A 12,718-nucleotide genomic window follows, 5' to 3' on the forward strand; every position below is an offset into this window, starting at 1 on the left:
CTGGCTATCACTTTTATAGCTCTTGTTAAATGTCCATTCTGTTAATAAATAATAAGGTTGTCCTCTTCCTCATATTCATTTTATTCGTAGTACAACTCTTTGTTCATTACATCAAAACAAATAAATCAAAAGTATTTATGTTGTTAATGGAATACTTAGCCGGCAGTTGACAATATAACTAATTTACAGATTACTATTGTAAATAGTAATCTATTTACTATTTACTATTATTTACTATAATACTATAGACATTTTCTAGTTTTTTTTTTTTTATGGCATTGCTGCAGATGATTAGGTTTTCAATATTGCTGTACACTTTGACCAATAAAACTATACAAGTAAGTCATTATTTAATCTGCTTGTTAATGAACAGGGTATTGGGGCGTGAAAAGGCCTGTAACACCTAGCATAGGATACAAGTCAGGAACAAACCCTGGACAGGACTAAAACTGTACAAGTGTATAATTAATATGTTAACAAATATAAAGTGAATATAGCACATTTATGTTAGTTTATTTTTTCCATCTTTAAGGTAAAAATTGATTATTTAAGATAGAAAAGCCCACAACCACAATGTATACTGCAGATGTATTTGGTTTAATTGGATTCTTAAAAACATGCCATTAATTGGGAATTTAAATAATCATTATTTGAGTGGCATTGCTGGTGTTGTACTTTGTATATTTTAAGCCTACACACAAATGTGTATTTTCCTTTGTTACTCATTTGTAGTTACTGTTAAATTTAATTCTCTTAATTCTAATTTCTAAAACTGAGCCTTGATCATTATCAGCAACACATTACAAATTTATTCCCAGCCTCTACCAATGTTTGTAATGTATTATTACTTTTTATTATCAATTTTTGCACAATTATTGTTTGGTAATGTTACCTTGTTGCCATGTTACATATTTGTTTTTCATGAGCACCATCATTTTGTGTTTTTGTTTTTATAAGCGTGACACTATTTTGGAACTTGTGAACTGAAACCTGTGCTTTGCTAGGCATTTGATGTTCATGCTACATGATGTATGGACACCATAACTGTCACAATATAAAAGATAGAAAAGTGCATTTATTAGCACCTGAACTGAAAAACAAGAAAAAAAAATTAAAGAAACACCTCAGTACACGATCAGTGCTCAAGCAAGCAAGCAATTTAGGATTTGATTCTCGCTCTGATTAAGTGTTTTCCTTGATTTTGAGTTTAGTGTAGGCCCTTGAACTTAGAATAGAAAAACCTAACATCTTGTGTAGGGACCTTTGCTAATAACCTCGACTATTCTTTCAGTAATCCCTAAAGGAAAGATCTTTACTGATCTTTGCCACTCTGTTTTCCCAACTGTCAGAGGATTTTCTTCCTGGATGTCTTCAAACACAACAGATCATAAACACACAATTAAAGGAACATTTAAGGAAATTAAAGTTGCAATTACTAAGATGAAGTAAATTGAAAAGGTTGAATCAAAAATGTCTGAGCATTGATAACAATTGATAACATTGATAACAATTGTCTGGACATAGACTGCACTCAAGTAAAGATGACCACATTTCTTTAGTCCAAGTTTTTTTTTATAATATTTCAATGAACGGCTCTTGGAAACCTTTAACTTTTTGCCTCTTGAATATTTTTGGGGCATCCATTTTCAGGGACACACCTTAAGCCAAACTTTGTGAAGTGTTAGTAGGGAGAAAGAGAGTAAATTGTAGATTTATACCACCAGCATGGTATCTTTGCTTCTACGTCTGATCATTGATGAAAAAAATTTTTTCTGTGCCAAAAAATGATTTGGATTGGAGTCTTATTTATTTATTTATTTTTTTTCCAGTTTCCTAAAATTTGTAGTAAAAGGGTTTAACTTGCACAACAGCAGCTGAATGACTCATCAGTGATAATTATATGAATGGTGATTTATTTTTTTGTACATTTGTATTGTTTTTTATGTTCCATTCAAAATAAGAATTAAGGTAAATGGTTTTATAAAATCATAAAATTATTATAAAAATCTAAATGCTACACTTAATTGATAAAATGTAAACAAATAAAAATATAACCCTAACGTTTGGCCCACGTTTTAATGTATGCATAACCTTGCATTTGTTTTTGTAGCCTTCTGTGTTGGAGATAGCTTTTATGAAGTATTTCTAAATGCAGAGCACTTGTTATTTAAATAGTTAACTGTAGCCTACCTCATTTCTGACTCAAGTAAAACCAGAATATTACATGTGTCAGTTATTCATGCTAATTACACAAAATTGTCTTGTCTTTGCTTAATTGATGTAAATGCATCATTTTTACTGCTTTTCTAAACAGATTTGCATAACAAAACTAGTAAATAAATATACATAAGTGGGTGTTCCCATAAGTCCGAATTGTTTGACTGATGTATTAAAAGAGGACAATTTCTAAATAGACAGCTTGATTTAGAGCATGTTGTCATTTTCTTGATAGTTAAGTGTACTAAAACAATCCATTATTTTCCCTTCATTTAGCTTTAGTTGTTTTTTTAATTTTTCAGATTCGCCTGAGGACTTGAAAGTTTATATCTTGCATGTCAGAGAGGTAAGTTAAATAGTATTTATTGCATGCCTTATTTGTATGGTACAGGGTGGCACAGGGAAACTGGAAATTTTGGAACTAGGTGTTGGCGACCCTGGGGTGTTGGCAGTTGTTTTGGCCCATTGAAACCTCGTTTAGAACCCCTTGTCATTAGTTATAATGGACCAGTGGAGTGGTGCGCAATGAGTGTTTGCCGTGAAAGCCTTTCATAAGAATGGTGATAGTGTGACTGCTGTGCAAAGGGGATTTCAGCATCATTACCAGTTAGGGCGTCACAATCGTGTCCCGTCTGCTAATGTGATTACAACATGGGTACGCAATTTCGAAGAAACGGGTTTAGCCTTAAAAGAGAAGTTCCCAGGTGGAGCCACTTTGCATACTGCCCGACAATCGATGCCAGCTATTCGACGACTGTTTGGAAGCGCGTCATTTCACGCATCAGTGACATTCCATGGCCTCCGAGATCCCCATTAAATACAACAATACTGCATTGTAGGAATAATGTATGTGTTCTTATATGCACTGTGTGTTCTTATATATTTGCATGTTGTGAGGTGCAAATGAAGGAGAGGAGAACCAAAGAAAAGCCTGGGTGCCAACTAGAACACTTCATTTACTGCCAAAGTCGAACAAACTGTTCAAAAACGAGCATGCAAAGGCTCAACAGGCTGCCATCCTAGCCTCTGTGGCTTTGCAAAGTTTTCAGCTCTTATTTTCAGCTCTCTGGAGCAGAACTGGGCTCAGGGTCTCCGTAATGTGGGACTGCATTCCTTAGACTGAGACCTGAGATACCATCTTCTGGTAGCCCCCAATTTTTTGTCATCCCGAGCAAAAGAGGCATGGATTTGTTGTTGGGAGGTGTGGCTTAGGTACCCTCACTAGGCAGCTTCAAGTAAGCTACAGAGGAGAAACGAGATGGCATTGTTACTGTTGGCGCCCTCTCTTGCCCAGGTAGAGTACTGAATACCTTGTCTGAGCCTTGACGGTGATCCTCAGGTGCCCAAATATGACAATGTATATACAGTATGTACAGTACATTTGATTCTGTGCATGTGCATGACTTTTTGTCTGTATTGTAGTACTGTCAACGTTCTTGGGGCATGTTTCACTAAGAAAACTGAACAACAGACCCTCCACAATTTAACACACATCAGTCAATGACATTTTCAAAACACTTGAATTGAAATTGGCTGTTTATGAAAGCTATCGAACCAACACAAGCCTGTTTATGCTCTGTTTTTAACTCCATTGTAAAGTGCCAATAAGAACCACGTATTTAATGTCGTTTACTAACACATGGATTAAATTATTGCTATAAATATATTTAATCAAAAAATGTGATCATTTACTCTTAGATGAAGTTTATAAAGAAAAGCCAAGCAAAATGACACCTTTTATTGGCTAACTTAAAAGATTACAATATGCAAGCTTTCGAGGCAACTCAGGCCCCTTCTTCAGGCAAGATGAAATTATTACATCTTGCCTGAAGAAGGGGCCTGAGTTGCCTCGAAAGCTTGCATATTGTAATCTTTTTAGTTAGCCAATAAAAGGTGTCATTTTGCTTTGGCTTTTCTCAACATTCATAATGGCTAACACGGTACAACACCCTAGTACTACATGAAGTTTATAAAAAATGTGAAATGCTTTAACTTTCATATGAGTTAACTTAGACCCCAAATGCACATGAATGTTACACCATGCCTACATTGTCTAACTTGTTTAATCTAATAAAACATATGCATAAAATATTGATCCATATTACATTTGTCATGATTACAAGCCACAATTTTAGTAAAATATTCATAAGATACTTCTTAAGAACATACAAGGCTAATATGGCGCCAATCAGGGCAGCCACAGTTGTTTGGTTGCTGTCTTCTGTGTCTGTTAACTGTGCCTTTTGTAACAAAATGAGGATCACTTACACGCGAGATCGACTCCTATCTATTGGGACTGGACTACATTTATCCTCAACCGATCAAGGTCACTTACATATGGATTTATCACTTATGATAAATAGTAATATCACTGCAGACTCGGACTCCCAACCAGGTAACTTGCATCTGTAGTGGAGAAAAGGGAAGCATGCATGGTCTCTTGTGCGGTTCAGGAGATGCATATTTTGTGTGCCCCATTCCCGGTCAAGTTTTATCCAATGTCAGTTCACTGAGAAACAAAATAGACAAAATGAATGTTCTTCTCGCAATAAGTAAGGACTATTTTCCTCTCTTCAGCGTATTTCTTTGTGGAGACATGGCTTAATGCATTGGTTCCTGACTCTACATTAGAACTGCCAGGGATTCTGCTTTACAGCAAGTCAAAAGGAGGTGGAGTCTGCTTCTGCATTAATAAAAAAATTGGTGCACTGACATTTCCATATAATCAAAGCACTGCTCTTGCAATCTGGAACTATTTGCTATTAACTGTAAATCATTCTGTTCACCACGAGAATTTTCTTCAATAATTCTTGTTGGAGCTTACATCCCACCTGACGCGAATTTGAATGAAGCACACCAGCACTTGGCAAACTACATCACTAGTTTGGAGAACAGTCTTGTGAACTCCCCAATTATAGTGATGGGCGACTTTAATCACGCAAGTCTAAGCATCGAGCTTCCCAGATACAGACAGCTTGTTAAATGCCCCCAAGGAACAGGAAGACTTTGGATCACTGCTACTGTGCTGTAAAGGACGCAACTGGGCTTTACCTTGCACTCCGCTGGGTAACTCTGACCATGTTATGCTACAGTTGCTACCCGATTATATACAAAGGCCAAAACCGAGTGTTTACAAAGGCGCCTATGAATAAATAAAATGTGTTATTATTATTATTATTATTATTATTAAAATTAGCTAAACCAGTAAAGAAATCCATTTGTTCATGGATTGATGAGTCCATTCAATCATTACAAGATTGTCTGGACTTTACAGATTGGGACAGTTTTAAAAATGCTTGTGAAAACGTTCATAAGCTGACTGACAGTGTTACATCTTATATCAACTTCTGAGAAGAGGTTTGCATTCCCAACAAATCTATTACAATTTGTAACAATGAAAAGCTGTGGTTCACCAAAGAACTAAGGAATCTCCATCAGGTTAATGAAAAAACCCATAAATCTGGTGATAAGGATACATACAGACTGGCCAGGAATAGGCTAAACAATGCAATCAGATATGCTAAATGGAAACACAAAAATACACTGGAGCTTCAGTTTTCAGCAAACAATCGCTTATCTGTACGGAGAAGCTTTCATTCTAATTACAAAAAGACATCTCCTAGTGCTTACTCAGATTCATCCCTCCCTGATAAACTTAACAAGTTTTATAGAAAATCTGAAGAAGGTGCTGAGTAACCTGCAGTCCCTCTGCTCCTCCGGCTCTGAAGTGGTTTTGACACCAGCCACTTTTTCATAAAAGCCGCCCATCTCTCCTTTCTTTTCTGTCAAAGAATATGATGTCTGGAAGTTATTTGGAACACAGAACTCCAGAAAGTCAGCAGGTCCGGATTCTGTTTCCATCCATCCATCCATTTTCCAACCCGCTGAATCCGAACACAGTTTCACCTGCAGCAAACACACACTGTACTAGGCAGCTCGCTCCTCTCTTTACAGACATCTTTAACCAATTTCTTGCACTGTGTACCCTTTCAGACTGCTTTAAATCTTCTGTTATTGTTCCTGTTCCCAAAAGTGATAAAATAAGCAGCCTCAATGATTACAGACCTTGCATCAGTTCTAATGAAAATAGTTGAATGGCTTCTTCTAACCCATCTGAAGTCTGTAACTTCTACTGATCTTGACCCTCTTCGGTTTGCATATTGAGCACATAGTGTGGACGATGCCAACGACATGGGCCTTCACTTTGTGCTGGAACATCTGCATGTTAAAGGAACTTATGCCAGAATACTCTTTGTAGACTTCACTTCAGCTTTTAATACCATTATCCCTGAATTATTGTTAACTAAGCCCCTGAAATGAAGGGATTGTGTTCAAAAAATACTTTAGTTGCTCACATTTTTATGCAATTGTTTTGTTCACCCCACTGAATTAAAGCTGAAAGTCTGCACTTCAGCTGCATCTGAGTTGTTTCATTTAAAATTCATTGTGGTAATGTACAGAACCAAAATGAGAAAAAAGTTGTCTCTGTCCAAATATTTATGGACCTAACTATACATGTACTTGACTTGGTAGAGCTGGAGCTGCTTATGACATAACACAATGTCACATACAAATTATATAAATAGCATAAGTTAACCTTATATTAAGTACTGGCAAATAAAAGTGATTCAGATTCTAAATATGCTTTAAGTGTAGATGTATAAAACAATTCAACAAATTTCGATCTTAAGCTAACAAGCCTATTGTTTTCAATTCAGTGAGGGCAAATTCTTCATTAACCTTTTTCTAACTAATAAAAGTAAACTGCTGGGCTACACACAAGCTTCCTCACTATTCACAACCAGACAAGGAGTGTTTATTTAAATTAAAGGAGAAAACAAAAAGGTCCAAACTCATTAATCTCTAGCAAAGACGCACCTTCTTTTCTTCCATTCCAAGTACATCACATCCAAGCTGGACCACATATACACCTGCCATTCTTCACCATCCTCTGATTGCTTTTTCTCCATTTATTACTATTCTTTCTTTAATTTCAAAGTCAATATTCCTGTCTTCACTCTCTCCTAAAATCTGAATGTCTGCTCTCTCTTAACAGGAAGTTTCACTTGTACTTTCCCAAGTACTTTGTGTAAAGTACTTTGTATACTGACATCCGGCGCCGCCGTGAGTGGCAGCCTTTTCAGCAGCTCCGTGTATGACTGTATACGTATGTGTACTTTTCTACTTTTATTTTTCTATTTTTATTTATTGATCACTCCTATTACTTTATTTTATGTGGATTCGTTCCCTGAACACACTTACTTTTACAACGTGGCCATGGATTTTTACACACCGAGACTCGCCTATTCAAGTACTCAACTTCGAGCACTGAGAACAAATGCCAGTACCGGTGTGGTTCCCTATTTACCCGATGAGGTAAGAAGGCGGTATCGTGGCAGCAGAGCCGGCACTAAGCTAAAAATGAAGCGGCTTGCGAGAAAGTGGCGTTTCAAGCCTTCGGTGCCTTCTGTGATTCTGGGGAATGTAAACTCAATCTCAAATAAGATCGACGAACTGGCTGCGCTGGTGAAAAATGTCAGGACCTACAGAGAATGCAGTTTGTTGTGTTTTTGCGAAACCTGGCTAAATAACACCATCCCAGATGCCAACGTGGAGCTACCTGGGTTTAGCACAATTAGAGTGGACAGAGATGCAAGTACCTGTGGGAAGCACAAAGGAGGAGGACTCGCTGTCTATGTTAATACACGGTGGTGTAACTCTGGACATGTTAACGTCAAAATCTCCACTTGCTGCAGGGATATAGAACTGTTGGCCGTAAGTTTACGTCCCTACTACTTGCCCAGAGAGTTTGGACATGTCATTGTTGTCATCGTGTACATACCTCCTCGGGCGGACGAGGAGTCAGCGAGTGACATCATCCATTCTGCTGTTGCTAAGTTACAAACACGGCACCCTGAGGCGCTTGTGCTAATCGCTGGAGACTTTAACCATGTGACGCTGGACAAAACATTACCTGCATTCTCCCAGTATGTGGACTGTAACACCCGGGGAAATAAGACTATTGATTTACTGTATGCAAACGTTAATGACGCATACAGTGCCACCCCGCTGCCTGCGCTTGGGAAAGCAGATCATAACCTGGTTCTGCTTCAGCCTCACTATAAACCAAAAGTGAGAGTCCTACCTGTAACCACATGATCATTCAGGAAGTGGACCCCGGAGGCTGAGAATACTCTGAGAGAATGTTTTGGAACTACAGACTGGGATATCCTGCAGGGATCTCATAGTGAGAACATTGAGGAAGTTGTTGACTGCACTACTGACTACATCAACTTCTGTATGGACATTGTAGTTCCAGTAAGAACAGTACGCTGCTATGCTAACAACAAGCCATGGATTACAAGTGACATCAAGGGCCTTTTGAACCAGAAGAAAAGGGCTTTTAAAGATGGTGATCAGCATGAGCTCAAGCGCGTGCAGAAGGAAGTCCGAGTCCAGCTCAGGGCGGCGAAAGAGCAGTGCAGGAGAAAGCTGGAGCAGAAGTTGCAGAATAACAGCATGAAGGAAGTGTGGGATGGGATGAAGATCATCACTGGCTGCAGCTCGAAGCGGGGTACCACCATCGAGAGAGACGTGAAGAGAGCAAACCAAATGAACAACTTCTTTAACAGGTTTGACCACCCTAACCCACTCTCACACTCACCTCAGAGTATTGCACCCTCCACACATCCTTCTGCTGATACCAGCATAGGAAAGACATCCCCACCCATAATTACAACAGCGCAGGTGAGCAGAGAGCTGAGGAGACTTCATGCCAGCAAAGCAGCGGGTCCAGATGGAGTATCGCCACGACTGCTGAAGGTCTGTGCATCGGAGCTGGGGGGTCCTCTACAGCGCGTCTTCAACCTGAGCCTGGAACAGGGGAGAGTCCCGAGGCTTTGGAAAACATCTTGTATCACCCCAGTCCCAAAGGTATCACGTCCTAGTGAGCTGAATGACTTTCGGCCTATTGCTCTGACATCACATGTGATGAAGACCATGGAGAGGCTGCTGCTTCACCACCTTAGGCCACAGGTTCAACACGCCCTTGACCCTCTGCAGTTTGCATTTCAGGAGAAGGTGGGAGCAGAGGATGCCATCATCTATATGCTACACTGATCCCTCTCTCACTTGGACAGAGGCAGTGGTGCTGTAAGAATTATGTTTCTGGACTTCTCTAGCGCCTTCAACAAAATTCAACCTCTGCTCCTTAGGGACAAGCTGACAGAGATTGGATTAGATTCATACCTAGTGGCATGGATCGTGGACTATCTTAAAGACAGACCTCAGTATGTGCGTCTTGGGAACTGCACGTCTGACATTGTGGTCAGCAACACAGGAGCGCCACAGGGGACTGTACTTTCTCCGGTCCTGTTCAGCCTATATACATCGGACTTCCAATACAACTCGGAGTCCTGCCATGTGCAAAAGTTCGCTGATGACACTGCTATTGTGGGCTGCATCAGGAATGGGCTGGAGGAGGAGTATAGGGACCTAATCAATGACTTTGTTAAATGGTGCGACTCAAACCACCTACACCTGAACACCAGCAAAACCAAGGAGCTGGTGGTGGATTTTAGGAGGCCCAGACCCCTCATAGACCCAGTGATCATCAAAGGTGACCGTGTGCAGATGGTGCAGACCTATAAATATCTGGGAGTGCAGCTGGATGATAAATTAGACTGGACTGCCAATACTGATGCGCTGTGCAAGAAAGGACAGAGCCGGTTATACTACCTTAGAAGGCTGGCGTCCTTCAACATCTGCAATAAGATGCTGCAGATGTTCTATCAGACAGTTGTGGCGAGCGCCCTCTTCTACACAGTGGTGTGCTGGGGAGGCAGCATTAAGAGGAAAGACGCCTCACGTCTGGACAAACTGGTGAGGAAGGTAAGCTCTATTGTTGGCATGGAGCTGGACAGTTTGACATCTGTGGCAGAGTGACGGGCGCTCAGCAGGCTCCTATCAATTATGGAGAATCCACTGCATCCACTAAACAGTATCATCTCCAGACAGAAGAGCAGCTTCAGCGACAGACTGCTATCACTGTCCTGCTCCACTGACAGATTGAGGAGATCGTTCCTCCCCCACACTATGCGACTCTTTAATTCCATCCGGGGGGGTAAACGTTAGACAATAACTATGTATAATGTTAAATGTTGTTTTTCACCTTCATTATTATCATTCTTTAATATAATATTATTTATTGTATCAGTATGCTGCTGCTGAAGAATGTGAATTTCCCCTTGGGATTAATAAAGTATCTATCTATCTATCTATCTATCTATCTATCTATCTATCTATCTATCTATCTATCTATCTATCTATCTATCTATCTATCTATCTATCTATCTATCTATCTATCATATAGTGCCTTTATCTATCTATCTATCTATCTATCTATCTATCTATCTATCTATCTATCTATCTATCTATCTATCTATCTACCTACCTACCTACCTACCTACCTACCTACCTACCTACCTACCTACCTACCTACCTACCTACCTACCTACCTACCTACCTACCTACCTACCTACCTACCTACCAACCAACCAACCAACCAACCAACCAACCACTGAATGTCCATAAAGCTTACAAAAGTACATTCTCAAAAAATCAGTTTTGGAGATCAGCCACTTCACCAGTCACTGATTCAGTCTTTTGGAGTGGAAATTGGCCAATTTAGATTGACAGATGATTGATTGGAGCGTCGCTATACATTTCACATTAACTGCTTCAAGCGAATTTGCAAATGGATGGAGAAATGGAGTAATATTAAAAATAAAAAGTGTAAACCTCCTTTCACACACTACACTACTCTTCCAGTGATATTCAATTGTAGCCTTAATTTTCATAATCAGAGTCAGGGGCAGTCATGGTGCACTTGCATGGTTTGACATTCCTGGAAGCTTAATAGGAGTGGTCTATGACTCGCCCTGACAATCGAACCAAGTCAAAACAGGATTAATTTTGTCTTAAAGGATAAGTTTCGTATTTTTTAAGTCCATTATATGTTCACAAACATGATATATATTTTAATTTGCACTTGAAATTCTGTATATTATTTTATGAATTTAAAAAAATAATTAGCACTGAAACTTTACGAAATCCATTTTTCAAGTCTAAAATGTTCTTAAGTACTGATCTACATCTGGACTTCAAAAATACCAAATGTTTCCTTTAAGTTTTAGGGTCAGGCTTGTGTGTGTGTGTGAGTGATGACTGCCATTGAGTGATAACCCAGTGGCACAATGCATACAATGCAGCTGCATAGAAAGGAAAAAAGTGGGTGTTCTAGACTGTGCAAACCGAGAGAGGCTCGTCTGTCTGATGACCCAATGAAAATGGAAAAGAAAGGGCAGCAATTGTGGTTCAACTACTTGGTAAACATTCATACAGCCACCGGCGACGTCAGCCACCACATTAATTAAATGTCAGAAAATGTTGTCGTGTTTGCAATTCTTTTTTAATTTAAACAGTACTTAGAAGTCATGAGGCAGTCATTTAATCCGTCATCCCAAGAGATCCAACAACTTTAAACTTGACAGACTGTCCAACTCATTTAAAGGGCCACTATCTAGCTATCTATATTCCAATGTTTTGGAGTTTTATTTTCATGTTTTTAGTGAGCTCCACAATAGACATTATAGATAACAGGGAATTCTCTATTTAGAAAAGTTTCTAAACTGTTTTATCCTGAACAGAGTCGGGAAGATGCATGGAGGCAATCCCAGCTAAAGTAGGAAGCAAGGCAGAAACAAACCCTGGGCAGGGCACCAGTTCATCGAAGAGGGAACACACACACAACAACCACACGCTAGGTCCAATTTTGTATCGCCAATCCACTTAACTTGCATATCTTTAGGCTACAAGAAGAAACTGGATGTATCTGGAGGAAACCCATGCAGACATGGGGAGAACACGTAAACTCCACGCAGGGAGGACCAGAATGCAAACCCTAGTCTCCTTACTGCAAAGCTGCACGTTACCATTGTGCCACCATGCTGCCCATCTTTCATATGAAAGTCACAATTTCAAATAGTGAACTAAAGGATTAAAGCATCACTGCAACAAGGTAATGATAATGGAAAGCAGAAATGAAATTCTTTTTTAAAGAAAATGTGATTAGATTTGATTAGATTATACTTTGTCTCCCAGTGGCTTGAACCTTCAGTATGGATTAACTCAATAGGTGGTTAGTAATGCACTGCAAGGGATTAATCTGCTCATTTACTTTTTTGAACAATTGCATGTTAAGTATGGTTCTGTTCTGAATGGCTTTATAGGTAGAACAAACAGAACCTTCCCACGTTACCTGATTTTACAGGTTACTTTTAATTAAAAAAAAATCATTTGAACTTTTGCCCCAAAAGTTTGCACTTCAGTAATTATTATAAGCATGTGCAAGCCAACAATTACACTGGAAGGACTTTGCAGTCACAGAAACATAATTAAAGGAAGGAAGCTGCTATTTGATCTTTAGAGTTATGGCTCTTTT

The 12,718-nt window shown here is 39.2% G+C and overlaps 1 protein-coding gene across 4 annotated transcripts in view; it reads left to right on the plus strand.

The window, feature by feature from the left end:
- The window catches only part of rgs3a (regulator of G protein signaling 3a), a 459,798-nt gene that overhangs the window by 223,894 nt on the left and 223,186 nt on the right, over positions 1-12,718 (plus strand). For all 4 annotated transcript variants that reach the window (XM_028809166.2, XM_051931938.1, XM_028809167.2 and 1 more), the window contains one exon: positions 2,520-2,563. In XM_028809166.2, coding sequence (XP_028664999.2) covers positions 2,520-2,563 — 44 coding nt within the window. The remainder of the gene's footprint in view (positions 1-2,519; positions 2,564-12,718) is intronic.

This window comes from Erpetoichthys calabaricus, chromosome 9, assembly GCF_900747795.2.
Source record: "Erpetoichthys calabaricus chromosome 9, fErpCal1.3, whole genome shotgun sequence".
Classification (NCBI taxonomy): Eukaryota; Metazoa; Chordata; class Cladistia; order Polypteriformes; family Polypteridae; genus Erpetoichthys; species Erpetoichthys calabaricus.